Raw genomic sequence first — 15,780 nt, 5'->3', positions numbered from 1 at the left:
ATTAAGCTGATTATGGGGGATCCTTTGTGGAAATTCACACAGCCTTATTTTTTTTGTCATTGTGTGGGTTGTTTGCATTTTGGGGGGTAACATCTGGCCCTCTCCTGCACACTTCTTTTGTCTGCCCTCTGACCCTTTCCCCCAGTCCCAAAATGCTCTGGGGGACTATGTGTATATGCGTCTGCACATGTGCAAACACATGGGTCCTCGAGAGTTAGGATAAATTTACAGAAATATAGAACTTGTTGTCATTCTGAACTCTTCAATTGAAACCGGACTCTGTAGTGAACCTTCAAGTATCAGCTGTACATGAAACTGACAATTTCTCTAAATATAAACCTAGAAGAAGGAACTATTGTGTCTTATGATTCTCACTTAGCATGACACATCATATGAGCCTCACTTATATGCACGAGCAAGTGGGTTCTGCCTTTGAATATACCTCTGTTTATTCCCAGACAAGGCCTATAACTGTCTTTGCTTGAGTTCAGAAGGCTGTGCGGATTGCGCTATGTCATGATGGGGCAAGCTGGGGCAGGTTTTCTACATGCCTGGTGTGACACCCTTCACCCGTTGTTGTGTTCACTAAAAAAAGCAGGCTATGCCCACTGCCTGTGTAGGGTATCAGATGGATGTCAGCATCTGAAATCCCCTCATAGTGAATGAAAGATGGAGCTAGGATACTTGCACACACTTAAAAGAAAAAGTAAAGAAAAAATGGGGTTGGGGAAGCGAATTACCTTTTCCTAGAGAATTTGAATTTCAGCTCCTCACCTCCTGTCTAATTGCTGTGGTTGTTCGGGCTTTAGAAGTGTTTTGAATGGAGAAAGATTTGAAAAGAGGCAATAAAGTGTACAATGGTACAATGGGTCAAACTGCATTTACTGCCATTTACTGCTGTTTCACAGTCAAAGTGCTTGATTTCTTTCCCAAGATGGTGATTTTCCAGCAAAAATGATGACAACATATTCAGTCCTGAGTTAGAGGAGGTAAGGATGAAATGTCCAGAATGAGGAAAACATAAACTGTGATGCGCTCATAAACTTGTCAAGTTGAAAATACTACCTCTGTGAGTTTGCTGAGTAAAAGTAAGGATTGAGTTACTGAGTATTACATTATGACACTTTAAGGTTTAGTGAAAAAAATAATTGTTTTCACATAAAGGAAATATAATAGCTGCTGTTCAAGGGTCTGATGTGAGTCGGTGGGTTCTTGTCCCTAACAGTGGGTTATTTGCATTAGAAGCAGACTCAGTGCAGACGTCAGTGAGCCGCATCACTGCACTTGTAGCGGAAGCCTTTAAACTTGAAAAAACTTTTAGAAAAAGACGCATTTTTGCGCGTAGACCCTAAACGTTCCCGTATGAAGATATAACCAGAAAGTAAACAACATACAGTTTGGTGGTTTATTTACTTATTTTTAATTGGAAGGAAATGCTTAGACGGGACAGTGGAACTATATTTCTTCGTGGATGAATACAGAGCCAGGGCTACAGCGCGCAAGCGGAGATACGCAGACACGGCTGTTTTGGTGAAGTCTGAATAATCTGCGTGAAACCTTTTCAGCTCATGATTCTGTCAACAGCCATCCTTCCTGTTTTTGTTGACATCTCTGGACTGTAATCGTTTGAAGCCACATTTTAAACTCTACTTATAAAACGACAGAGAGAGGGAGAGAGAGAGAGAGAGAGAGAGAGAGAGAGAGAGAGAGCCCAATTTTTAAAGTTCACGATGTCTATTTTACCTTTTACTCCACCGATCGTGAAAAGACTTTTGGGGTGGAAAAAGGGAGAGCAAAACAGCCAGGAGGAGAAATGGTGCGAGAAGGCAGTTAAAAGCTTGGTGAAGAAGCTGAAGAAGACTGGACAGCTAGACGAACTGGAGAAAGCCATCACCACCCAGAACGCAAACACCAAGTGTATCACCATCCCGAGGTGAGTCCGAGGAAAAGAGTCGATAAACACAGAGAGAGTTATGGTGTTCTCACATATGTATTCTTTTTAACTGGTTTCACTGGTTTCAGTGGTGTGTCCTGTCCCGCTGTGCGCTTTTTGACTTTGCGCTTTTTGACTTTGCGCTTTTTGACTTTGCGCTTCTGTGATTTACTTGGATGAAGTGACCAAGAGCACCGGCTTTACCGGATCATCACACGCAGGATATTCCAAATAATAACCCTTATAAACAACATTACTAAACTAGTCCACTTTTAATTTGTTTGTACTTTTTTGTAGTATGTCGTCTTTAGACAGGAGACCACAGCTTAATGATAAGCATGTTTGCCTCACATCCACAGGGTCTGTGTTTGATTTCCCTCTCCATCATGTGTGTGGAGTTTTTTGTTCTCTCTGCATCAGGGGTTTCCTCTGGGTACTCCAGATTCCATTCCATAGGCTGAATGTTATAAGCTGAATGACATCTATAAATTGTCTGTAGGGTGTGACTGTGCCCTGTCGAGGGTAACCCACACTTCCTTGAATAGGTACAGACAGTACACTACATACACAATCTTTATGATAATACTATATGCTTTCTAAATGTATGAGAGGTGTACTCTTGAATATACTGTATCATCCCAGTGACAGGAAAAGTGCCACTACAATAAAAGTATTTATTTATTTGTGTGTTTTGAGAGTGTATCAGATCTCGGACTCGACACTCAATGCACATCGTTTACGCTCAGTCTTGGTCATTTGGTTAAAATATTATTGACAGTTTATTTATTTAAACACATTCCAGCTCTGAATTCACTGTTGTAAGTTGAAAAAAAATCACCATCTTCATGTATGTTATTTTCTAGTTTTTTAATTTTGTGGAAATACAGTACGAGGCACTGTGGTTTAGAGAGCATAGCAACACACTGCCTCGGGCTTTCACTTTGTCTGTTGCCTGATAATGTTATATAACACCAACCTTTAATGTACAGAGCTTTAGGGCCACTGTGCTGTGTGTCTGTGGGTGTGGAAGTATTATAAATATAAGGGTTATAAACCTGTGTGCTGTGGGACAAGAATTGTTTAATGATTAATTGATTTATTGATTAAACGAGTCATTCATTAATTTATCTTCAGTAACTGTTTTATCCTGGTCATGGTTGTAGTGGTTTCAGAGCATATCACAGGATCACTGGGCATAATGAGGTAAAGCAATCCGTATAGGATGCCAGTTTATCACAGGGCATCGTACACAGACTTTTTTGAACATAGCCAATGTAGCTACCAGCATGTTTTTGAAAGGGGGGGGGACACACCTCACAGGAAACCCCTGTGGATACAGGAACATGTGAAACTCCAACCAAATCTTAATTGGAGCGCAGGATCGAACCGTGGACCCTGCAGCTGTGAGGGCAACCAGTATAATCACCAGCCTTTTATACTGACTAGTCTATAATGTTTAACAACTTGAACTTTGAGGGAGGTTTTATTCAGCTAGTTGCAAATCAGTTTCAACTACTACTACAACTACCCTTTATCCCTTAAAAAATATACAAGTCGATGGTAGAGTAGAAGGAGCCGAACCAAAAATTTTACCGGCATCTCAGAATATGCTGTTTTATGGCACTCAGACATCCTCTTCCATCTTACAATGCAAATATCTCTTGTCCATCAGTCCACGTGTACCAGCTTGTGTTAGCTGATGATTTGTCTCTCTGTTTAAACGTTTTAGGAACGCAAAGATAGGAGTACCTCCAAGAACCAGGCAGTACACTTCATGACTGTAGAATCAGTTATTGAGTTGAGTTTTTAGGAAGTATTTCATTCCTTGGCCAGTGCGGTTTTGAAATCTTATCTCTACACACTTCCCTGTGCTTTGATGTATTTAAAAAAAATCCTGTTAACTCAAAATAAGTTTAAATGAAAGCCTATGGGCAGTTTTAGAGGAAGTTAGTAGCTGCCCCAACAAGTTTCTGTTCAAAGGCAACATATTACCATATATCACAGACAACATATATTCTTTCTATGGTAACTGCGCACATAAAAAAAGCTTGAATATTGCTGGGGTTTGTATACTACACACAAACACACAAACACCCACATTTTTGGGACTCTAGCACACACACACACACACACACACACACACACACACACACACACACACACACACACACACACACAAAAACATCCACATTTTTACGACTCTACCACACACACACTCACACACACATTTTGGACTCTAGCAGTTTGCTACACAGGCGTTTTTTATCTTTTCTGTTATTCTTTACATAGACACTGCCTCCTGTATTTTGTACTGAGTGTGTGTTGTGGAAGGTGTTTTTTTGTAAAGGGCCAAGCCTCTGGTGGTTTAACCCTGCAGAGTGGCTGTTGTTTTCAAAAGATAGTGAAGTGAAAGCAGAGCCCGGAGCCACTGAGCCGACTCAGTCAATCAGGAGTAAGCCTGTGGCTTGTGGTCTAACCTTGCACTAGTCTCTGGGTGAAGCTATACTGAGAAAGAAACTGTAGCCTTCAACACATCAGCGGTTGGGGTAAAACAAAAAGAAAAAAGAAATAGGGCTGTTTTGGAGTCAAAATTCAAAAGTGTTTAAGATCTATAAAAATATAAGACTTATGTAACTTGAATGTAATAAAGTTATTTATCTTTATCTATTATTACTGCTGCCTGGTGGTGACTGAACTAATAACAGTCTAATTTATTAAATTCTCATAATTAAATTCTAACTTTAGTCACTTTTACACAGCATTATTGTTATTGTTTTTATTGTTATTGCCGTTCTTTAACAGTTATACAGTATTATCACTGTTAATATTATCGATCACAGTTATTCATAGAAACGAGAAAAACATCCATTTATCCCTATTTATTGATCCATTTCTTTCTTTTAAATATTTAAGTCAAAACAACTCTGCTCTGTTTCTATATTCACAGTGATTGATATACTGTATATGCTGTTTAAATATAATTAAATTACTGCAGACGTCTGCATGCCTTTTTTCTTCCAATGATCATTTCAATCTGAATCAGCACAGAGTTCAGACCTATTCTTTATTCCTGGCCCTGACTTCTCTCCTAACCACTTGAGTTTGAGTCGCTGGATTCCTCACACGTCTCTGCCTCGTCTCGCCTCACACGCAATAAGTTACAGAAGGAGCGAGGCTGCAGTTTACTGCTGTACTACAGTGTACTGTCTTGTCTGTACATGCTGTTAAAAATCTGTCATGGCCTGCTCTGAGAGTCCTACAGAGATTGTTTGATATCAGTAAGTGGAGATTCATAAAGCACTGAAGGGAAAGTAGAACATCAGTCTTTGTCTTAATGTTTTTATTTTTGAAAACATTTCACAAAATTGCAATGTCCAGAGAAGCAAACCATCAGAACAGTTTCAATCTCAATTCAATTTCATTTTCCTGCTTGCCAAACTAAAACAGAACACACAGAAGCTTATTTTTCTATTCGGGATTTAACCAGCTTCTAAGGCACATGGCTGACATTTGTCTACTCACACGGCATATACACTGATCCAGTGTGGGTTGTTGCACACTACTTGTCAGTTTGCTAGTAGAACCTGTGGTGTGTTTTGCTTTTATATTATATTTTAAACTTGATGAGCTTCGATGGTTGGCCAGTTCTTCATTACAATGTACTGTATGCACACAACTTTGCGTTTATCCAGAGGGTCATCCAATTTTCTTTTAAAAAAAGAGAAATTTTCGCCTACAAGTGTTACTGGTGCTTGCGCCATTGTAGATGCTAAGAGTGATAATCTCTGGGTGCAAATCACATTACCGATGCACCTTTGTTTCAGTAATTTATTTATTATTAGTAAATTATATAGTATAACCTATAGTAAAACACAATAAGGATTTTACATTAATCGCATGTGTTATCGCCTAAACATTGACAGCCCTAATACAAATGCACACAAACGAGACCACAGCCATGTGAATATAACATTTTATATTCTTAAGTATTTTTATTTCAATTTTTATTTATTTATTTTAGATTTGAAATATTTTTATTTTCCAGAAAACTATCGTGCAGTCCATTTCATTCATCTTACAATAGTTCTGCCCATTAAAATGCTCTCTTTACATTTTATTGGCCATTTTATTGTTCAGAAATGAACAATATGGTTTTTAGGATGAAAGAGATATGAGAAAACCTTACCAAGAACGTTCATCCAACCTTCCAACAGTACGGAAAAAGTCTTTCCGGTTGCTTGTGTAATCCTCTCAAAAGCTTGGATTATGCACTTCTTTGTTGTTTATCTGTTGTATTAAAAATTTACAAATTACACAGATATGAATCTTGAAATGTTTGTAGGCGAGTTCTACAAGTTTCCTTGATTTAGATTTAGATCCATGTGATATTTGACTGAACATTCTCACAGGGAAACATCCCAAACTTCTTGTCTGATTTAGCAGCTTTTGTAATACAGGTTGCAAAATGCTAAAACACAAGGAAGAAATAATTGTAACTACATGGTCCAGAAAGTACGAAAATAATGTTGAATGTATTTAAATCTGTATATTATAAAAAACAAAGTTGACTTTATATTTCCTGTCTATTTATTGCTTTCTTTGACAAAGGAATTGCTGGACTTTAGATTTATAGACCAGGCTAATTTTAGTCAGGGAACTTAATGTTGACTTCTTTATGTTGTAAATTTGTCCTATCTAATCTAAAGCCTCGATTATTTTTTTTTAATGTGAAACTGCGCCTGTTTGTGCTCTCCATCAGTCTCACATCCTGTCTGACCCAGCAGCAGAGGATATCTGCACAATGCGTCTGTCTGTATCTGCTTTCTGAAGCTTTCCGTATCTCAAGCCACACTTTCATTGCAGGTTACACACTTGGTGCAAAAGTTCAAAGTCTGTAGAAACCGTGAAAGAACCCACAAGCTACTCGTTTGGTGTGTGACGAAGTGACTGTGCAAACAGGAAAGTTTATCAGTGAATCAGTGAGTCGAGCGATGTCTGGTGTCGTGACCGTAGCGTTTATTTCTCCTCGAGGCTGAATCTGTCTGCTCCCTGAAGAGACGCCTGGCATCGGGTTTATCTTCCTGAAACCGGAGACGCTTTTGATACAGATTAAATAGATCCGATTTCTCTGGGTTTTAATTGATCTGCCGACTGTTTTGTGTGGGAGAGCCATGTTTTCAATGCGAAGGTCGTCTGTGGGAGATGAAAGATGACTCAGAGTTGTTGTTTGTTGGCGACAGACAGTAAAATCAGTATGACCCTGTAGTCTGGGATCTTGTATTTTTTTTTAGTGAAAGGCACATACTAACAAATATCTCACAGCTCTAGAGTCTGCTGTTCTGACTTCAGCTTGATTTCTGTCTTTGTGGAGTTTCTGTGCATGTTCTCGTCATGTCTGTTTGGGTTTGGGTCATGTGCCCCTGGGGGGTCTGGGGTGGGGTGAGGTGGGGGGTTGGTGACTCTAAATTGCCACAGTCATAAATGAGTGTGTGAACATGTATGTGGTGTCCTGAGACGAACTGGCATTCCATCAAGGGTGTATTCTCACCTTATGAGAGGCCGTGATCTACCTCAACCCTGACCAGAATAAAGTGCTTACTTAAAATGTATGAGGGATCAGTTGATCAACCAACATGGAACTAAAATCAACTATTGTATGAACAGGCTTTCTTTTGCATTGTACATATTTTAGCCAGTACTCTTCTAATGTGCAAAGTAAGATTTTATTAATGGATGGAAATGGACGGTTAATTCAACTTTTAAGATGCCAGTTTATAAACATAGACTTTTTTTATTTTTTATTAATGATTAAATTTTTACTATTTTACACAATCATTAAGACCTTTTTACCATTTTTTTTATTGTTATTAAAACATACTTGGGTCCAATCTTCCGAGACCACATTGAAAATCATGATTTTTAAAAAGTCAGAATAACAGCAACATTTATAAATAGTCTCACAAAATAAAGACATGTTCAATATTTTTAATTTTGGAATATTGACCATGATGACACAAGGTAATATGTTGCTTTAATCTTTCGTCTTTTGTCGAAGGACGTGTTTAAATGACACTCTGATTGATTTGATCTAACATGCATCATAGGGTTTTTCACAAACTTGATGTACATGGCAAAAATTCATGTAAATGTTTTATTAAAATAAGAATAAAATGCATTTTCACTTTTAGGCATCACTATATGTTCTTTCAAAGATATTGGCCATCTAGTTAGTCGGCTAAGCATGTTCTTATATAGATATGTATGTGCTGTGGTTCCACAATAGTAGATGTTTGGTGTGTGTGTGTGTGTGTGTGTGTGTGTGTGTGTGTGTGTGTGTGTGTGTGTGTGTGTGTGTGTGTGTTTTTGTGGGTCTACTGACAGCAGCCTGTTTGACCACATTGACGAGGTAGAGGGCAGATGCCAGGTCTGGCTGTGGTTGTGGTGAGGATTAGATGCGCACTTTGACTGCCATGTGCATGTATAGTATTAGCATGTAGGCGTGTCGAATGTGCCTATGCTTACGTCTGGACGTAAATAGACTGAATGACTGCTTTATCGGCATGTGTGACTGCTATTTAGACATGTGTGCATGTGTACACACATGCTCTTTCTGAACATTTTCTGTGTAGTCATTATCTGTGTATGCTCGAGTGCAAACTGAATTCCACCCAAATATATTTTAATGAACATATCATTTTATACTTGAAAAGAGACAGGGCTACAACAAATACTAATGTTCTTTATTTAGATGTTCTGTATCGAGTTAGATTTTATATTTGTACTACTCAGATTGTTCTATCTATTTGGGATACAATCACACAGTATATATATTTTATATTATATTATATTTTACATTGAAATGTTTCTTTTTTAATTTTTAAAAATGTCGGTATTAAATGTGTTCACAAATCGTGAGGCGTTTCAAAAGGTTTCACAGTTTTAGGTGTCAGATGGCTAAATTTAGAACACTGAAAACATTTTGCGTTGTTCACGTAAATATTTTCACAGCTTTTATTGTCTATGGTGTTTGTGTGTGTATTTGTGTGGTGGACTGTGGGTAAAAACCCTTGTGTTTATGTGTGGGTGTGCAGGCCCTGTGTGAGGTGGGGTTAGTCATCCCTCTGGAATGCAGTGCGTCCCCGCGAGAGGGAGTGGGCTGCCGCTTGGTTTGCGGTTGCTGCTGGGGTTGAAGGTTTAAAAAGCTGCTTGCCGCCTTCCTATCTGCTGGGATTAAACACGTTCTGTAGTGCAGACAACAAGCCCGCTTTGTCCTTCTCTGTCATCAGGGCCAGTGCACACACACGACTACAACCACTCCCAAATTGACGCGCCAAAATAGCACTTCTTTAAGGCTGTTGAGTGTTTCTGAAGTGTGTGTGGGTGTGTGTTTGCTATCGGGAGGGAAGGTGAGGAGAGGGGAGGTGGGGGTAAGACTCTGAGGGATGTTTTGAAGTTTGTCTGTGCTTTTGGGAAACTTACTTTAACGTCTGCTGCAAGTGTACACAGACTAATCCAGGTAATCTCTGGAGCCGTTTGTCCTGTTCTTATTCAACAGATATAACAGCTGTTTGCTTTAAGTAATGTTATTTCCACATGATGTCCTAGCAGTGTTTGTGGTGTGAACACATTTCATTCATTTTTATAAGCTACTGAGAAATGTGTAAGCAACTAAATGATTTACAGACACAGCTGTTGTTTTGTTGTATTTCATCATCAGTAGTTTTCACACCAGCAAGCGAGATGCTCATTGAGATTTCACGACTTTTTTATGTACCACATTTGTCGGTGTACTAACCATACAATACTAGATATGTACACTCACCAGAGGCATCAGCAATCTCTGCTAATGTCATCCAAGATTTATGTTTCTTAGTACACAATTCAGTTTTGCCCAAAAAATTTGTGAGGGAGGAACTGAAAAAAAACCCCAAAAAACCAAATCCAAATATCTCAAAGGATTCATTGTACCAATCCTTTAGTGCCTGTGGACAGAGGAATAATTCAGAACGGTCTTTGGGATTTGAGAGTTTGAATCTGAGGTCCTTCAAGCTGCCACTGCTGGGCCCCTGATTAAGGCCCTTAGCCCTCAATTGCATAAAATTGCATAGTTGTATAAAATGAGATAAAAATGTAAGTTTCTCTGGATAAGGGTGTCTGCCAAATGCTGTCAGTGTAACGATTGAATGAAGAGTCTTTAAGATTGGAAAAGAAGCAAAAATGGACAGAAATAGCATCTGCTAAACTGCTCTAAAGACTTAGTACAGACATGCTGCCTTGGACTGTATGTAGTCTTTGGTCAGCCGGAACATCTGAGACCCCCTTTCCACTGCAAGCTGCCAGAGCTGATGTGGGTTCAGAAAACCGAGCCTGGTTTTCGACTAGTTTGGAAGCTGAACATCGCATTAAACTTAACATCGCATTAAAATAACATCAGATTGAGAACTAACGTGACCATCCAGTCCCATGTCAAATATCAGTCTCAATTTTCCAGCAGCTATATATTAGAACTGATATAAAATAAGGCAAACGTGAAATGAATTAAAGTTTGTGTTTATGGTGATTTAAAGATTGTTCTTGATTCTAGATCAGCAGGATTTTGGTGCTCGAACAAGTGTGAAAAATTGTCAGTGGAAATAATGGATATTGTCACCTTGTCAGTGGAAATAATGGATATGATTCTTCTCTCATTCTTATAATGTCATGCGTTGCTTACGGTGCTCACTGCTAGACAATTTATCAGAGCATGTGCTAAATGATGTAGCACAAGTGGGACAAATCCTCATGAGAAATCATGACTTCAAATCTGATATACGTAAGGGCTATAGTGGAAGAATTTTTTTTAATTTAAAAATGTAAGTATTCCATGTTCCACAGCTCCACAGAGATTTGGAGTTGTGTAAGTACAGCCAGGAATATCACCTTTTACACAAGGATGGCCTTAATGGCTTTACCAGAGAGAAAATAAGCCAAAGCCACAAAGGAGTTACCAGTTCCGACTCACGAGTCTGATTCACAGAATCCAAGTTTCCTATTAACGTAAAATATCACGTGTGATAGTGATATGCTTTAGGTCAGTTTGTGTCTAATGTCATGTGCATGACCTGTGAAAATGTCCTGTAAATGGATCAAACTATGGCACCTTCCGACCAGTCCAGTTTTTTAGGATACAGGCTGTCTCTTTTTCTCAACAGGGGATCCTTGTGGATTGGACTGGACATAAATATATACCATAGTTGTCATTTCTAAGACTACTCTTTATACCATAGATCATTTTCATGTAGTGTCATTTGTCAGTGCCTCTGGATAGCTGGATTGAAATCTGAATGGTGTATTGAGAGAAATGTTCTTATTTCAGTTGTTCTGTATCAGTGATGTTAACTGGTATGTTGATTTTAGCAGTCAGTCTTTAGCAGAAGGCTTTTTAGACTGGTTCAGAAGTGAGATATAGAAATATGCTCCTACAGTCCACAAATCAAGCTGTCCAAATTACTCATAAGCAATTTATCTTGTTTGAACCAGATGTGTGTTTGTTTATTTGTCAAAATTAGACAAGTTAAAGACCATGTTTATTGATAAACTGTACCAGACTCTCTAGTGATAGCTAGTTGTCTGGCTCACAAAAATAAATAACAGATTAAATCTTCTTATTGTGTCTTGGGCGAATTTGCACCTGCAGTTTAAGTAGATAATCTCTATTCACATTTAATTCTGATACCCAGTATGCATTTTAAACTGGGTGTGGGGGTCTTGTGTAATAGCTGTGCAGCTAGTAATTTCTGAAGGGGACGTATTGTGATGGAGGAAGTATTTTTTGGGATTGGTGTGTATTTGGACTAAAGTAAAACTTTCATAATGCTGAATTGGGATGCTGCCCAGTCTTTGACCATAACCTTTATGGTTTCATTTTAATGAATGGGGTTGGAGGAGGGGCAGCCACAAGCATTGTGGAGGGAGGTTTGGTATTTTGGGGTTCAAGGTCAAAGGCCATGTGTGTGTGCTGGAAGCAGTCTGGTCTCGAGGTCTCCCCCAGCCCATTTCTGTGCATGGCATTTGCATTACAAACTTCTCAGAGGTCTTCTGAAACTTGTAAAAGTGTCTGCATTTTCTCACTTTGTCTTTGCACTTTTGTATCTTGCTACAAAAACATAAATCTTAGTATTTGCAGTTATGTATTTACCTTTAAAGTGATATTAATGTTTACATCACACATTAAAAGAAATAACTCTATTACTCTTAATAGAGTAAATCATTGAAGCTGTAATTATGCGCATAACTCTCAGCTTGAGCATTCTGGTTATTGTAATATGTTCTGATAGCTGCAGCTAAACGTGTCAGGATATTTTCTGCTCTAGAAAATATTTTTATAGATTTTAATGCATTCTAGATTTGAATGAATAACACACATTTGCAGTAAGTAAGTAAGTATATTTCCAGAACCTCTGTATTTTGGTTTAGTTTGTATCTTGTAAGTCAGTGTAGTAAAATCAATCCAGTGTGTTTGGAACTGGACCAAGACTGCCTCGCTCAGCCTGATTATTTTGTTGCACGTCTGAGGGTGATCACGGTGTCATCACTTGCCCCAAAGAACTACACCACAAAGGAAAACGCACCAGTCTCCCAATGGAACGGACTCTGTACTGTATATGTAAAAGCACCGTAGGGGTTTGCGCTGGCTTATTCACAGAACCTGAAACCCCCCCTTGTTTCTGCTGTACAGATTATATCTGCCTGCCAGCTTTAGATCTTGTCAGGTCATTGCTATCATTTTATTTTCCCCTCCTTCTACTTCTGCATTCCACTCCTGCCTCTCTCGTTTTCTCACTCCCACACTCTTCTTCCTAAATTTCACCCCTCTCTGTACTGATGTGACAGCCTCTGTCCCGAATTGGGGCAGCGGTGTACACCTACCCTGTGTGTGTGTGTTTGTGTGTGTGTGTGTGTGTGTGTGTGTGTGTGTGTGTGTGTGTGTGTGTGTGTGTGTGTCCACAGTCCTGTTAATCAACTTTCCTCTCAACAGTCAGCCGGCAGTCATTTTCCAAGTCAGTTTCGCCCACGGTATATATACTGACAATAAAGTCTGAGTGCTGTGACTCCAAGGTAAATGAACTGAAAAGTGTTGCAAAGCAACACTGAGTATTTATGTGAGGAAGCTTTTCACATTATGCAGCTATTATTAAACAAAGTTTAGCATATTTAGATTTCTGCAAGTTGGACCAGAATCTCAGACCATTGCTCTGAGCCATTTCACCATAAACATCATTCATCCACAAAGTTGTTGAATATATGAAAAGGGTGCTGCTCTCTTTTTTTTTTCTTTCTTTCATTTTCCTTTCCTTTCCTTTCCTTCTCTCTCTCTCTCTCTCTCTCTCTCTCTCTCTCTCTCTCTCACTCTCTCTCTCTCTCTCTTTCACTCACACACTCTCCTGATGATTAAGTGTTTGTGACATGAATGGTGTCTGTGCCTTGGATTTGAAAAGGACTTGGGGAGCTCTGCTGAACCAGGATAACCTTTTTCATTAGTCTCTCTCTCTGTCTGTCTCTGTCTCTCTATCACTCAGGGTAAGAGGGGTAAGAGCGTGTTAATGCATATTTAATGCATAATAATGCTATAGTCATGCATAATGTATGAGAAGATCAGCGGGTCAGAACTTCAGGGGACTGCAATCCCACTCCCAACATGTGGATTTTTGTGCATTTAGTTTCATCATGCCATTACAATTCAACGTATTTTAAGTATTTCTGCTGCTGCATGATTAATCTGTATAACATTTTTTTCATTTAAAGCATTGATTATAATGACTAAAACAGTTCACATTTTGCCTTAAAGAAAACCTAATTGTCTACATTTTCACTTTTAGATTAGTGCTGGATATGGGCAATGTGTATGACCTACTTAAGCTTAGAACTTTCTAGAAAGAGTCTAAAGAGGTCATATCTTTATACTAAGCGTTAGCCATATCATTAGCTATAAAGTCCATCACTGATTACATGTCTACATCGATAACACTGTTTTTCCTAAAGGGGCATGCACGCCATTTCCTGTCATAAGCAAAGCATTCGTGAGCACACTTTGCTCTGCTTTCTGAAATGTTCTAAATTCAAATGTGTACGACAGTTCCACGTGTTTGAGTAACATTAACACAATTAGTTTTCGTACTAATTCATCCAACATGATGATGACAAATCATCATCCAACATGATTTGTGTGTTTATTTTCAAAATCCTGAATAAAATCAAACATCTGTGCTGAGAATCAAACCTACAATGCAGGTGTGTTGTAACAGACACATTGCCACTGTGCTAATCCACTATGTATATATTTAGTCATCTAAGTTTAGTGCTATAGATCTAGATATAGATCTAGCCCTGACATCCATTCATTATGTAATAATGGTTTCATAATATTCATTCATTCATTTTCTGCCACTTTATCCGAACTTCTCGGGTCACGGGGGCGTCTCAGGCGTCTTTGGGCATCAAGGCGGTTTCATAATAGTTTGTATTAATTTATACACAATGTATAATTTATACAATTCCTTATACACAGTGACTTACATTTTATTTATACAACTGAGGCTCAGGGACCCAGCAGTGGACAGCTTGGTGGAGCTGGGATTTGATCTTATGACCTTCCGATCAGTAGTCAAACATCTTAACCACGAGGCTACCCATTCCCAATGTAATACTACATGAATTGATCAGGTTCACTCATTCACTATTTAATCTAGTAATTTAAGAAACTTGTTAAAATATAAGCTGCTTAAATATTAACTATTAATTAATTGATTGATTGATTGATTGATTGATTAATTAATTAAGCCTGGGTGCTTCTTTGTGTCTGGGCTGTTAGCTATTCATTCATTTATTCATTCATTCAAACGAAAGAGAAAAAACCCCGAAAGAATCATACAAAACAAAATGTTTTTGTTCAATATGAAGCTATGTACAGTATCAGCTCTTGATGCTGCATATAATGAGTGCTATAGTTTCAGCCACATCAGTGTGTGTGCACTTTGGATGGGTCAAATGCAGAGAACGGATTCTGAGTATGGGTCACTTTTACTTTTGTTTCTTGTTATTTTTTTTATTTTTTTTTTTTCTACATTTTCTATAGTGCAATAAAAACCCCAATAATATTTTGGGTTAATCCGACTCAACATTTGACACAAGGGTTAAACAGTAAAAAATCTGTTTAACATTTGACACAGGGGTCTGAGTAAAAATCTAAAAATTATTTTTACTCATTTCAAGAAGCTTCTTTCAATGAAGAAGCTTCCAATTTCTAATATTATAATATAATAGAGAAAGACCAGATAAACTTTTCTTTATTTATGGTCTCTTGTTTATTGTATTTCCTTTTTCTTCTCTCTCTCTCTCTCTCTCTCTCTCTCTCTCTCTCTCTCTCTCTCTCTCTCTCTCTCTCTCTCTCTCTCTCTCCACTGAAGTGAAAAACCAGAAGATATGACAGCTTCTGTACATGCACAGTCTGAAGCCCAGCTCTGCCTTTCCTCCTTAAGCCCAGCCTCTGACCCTGAAACTACAGGGGTCATGTTTGTTTGTGTGTGTCTGTAGAAGGCTGAATGAGGGACCTCGCCTTCTTTGTGTCGTTATGAAATACCTAAAAGCTTTTAGGTCGTGACTAAATAAATTAAAGCATCGCATCATGTAATTCATTTCTACTTAGACTTTCTATTTAGTAGATTTGTTGATCTGATTCTAGTTTCCCCTCTTTTAATCTCTCTCTCTCTCTCTCTCTCTCTCTCTCTCTCTCCTCTCTCTCTCTCGGCCTCTCTCTCCTCCTCCTCTCTCCTCTCCTCTCTCTCTTCTCTCTCTCTCTCTCTCTATCT

At 38.5% G+C, this 15,780-nt stretch overlaps 1 protein-coding gene across 1 annotated transcript in view; it reads left to right on the top strand.

Moving 5' to 3' along the window:
• The first annotated feature begins 1,650 nt into the window (after window positions 1–1,650).
• The window catches only part of smad3a (SMAD family member 3a), a 35,806-nt gene continuing 21,676 nt past the window's right edge, over window positions 1,651–15,780 (top strand). Inside the window, exon 1 of the mRNA XM_047817459.1 lies at window positions 1,651–1,933. Coding sequence (XP_047673415.1) covers window positions 1,731–1,933 — 203 coding nt within the window. The 5' untranslated portion in view covers window positions 1,651–1,730. The remainder of the gene's footprint in view (window positions 1,934–15,780) is intronic.

Source organism: Tachysurus fulvidraco, chromosome 1, assembly GCF_022655615.1.
Source record: "Tachysurus fulvidraco isolate hzauxx_2018 chromosome 1, HZAU_PFXX_2.0, whole genome shotgun sequence".
In the NCBI taxonomy this organism is placed as follows: Eukaryota; Metazoa; Chordata; class Actinopteri; order Siluriformes; family Bagridae; genus Tachysurus; species Tachysurus fulvidraco.
Note: the sequence above shows the minus strand (reverse complement) of the source record. Positions and strands in the feature narration are given on the sequence as shown.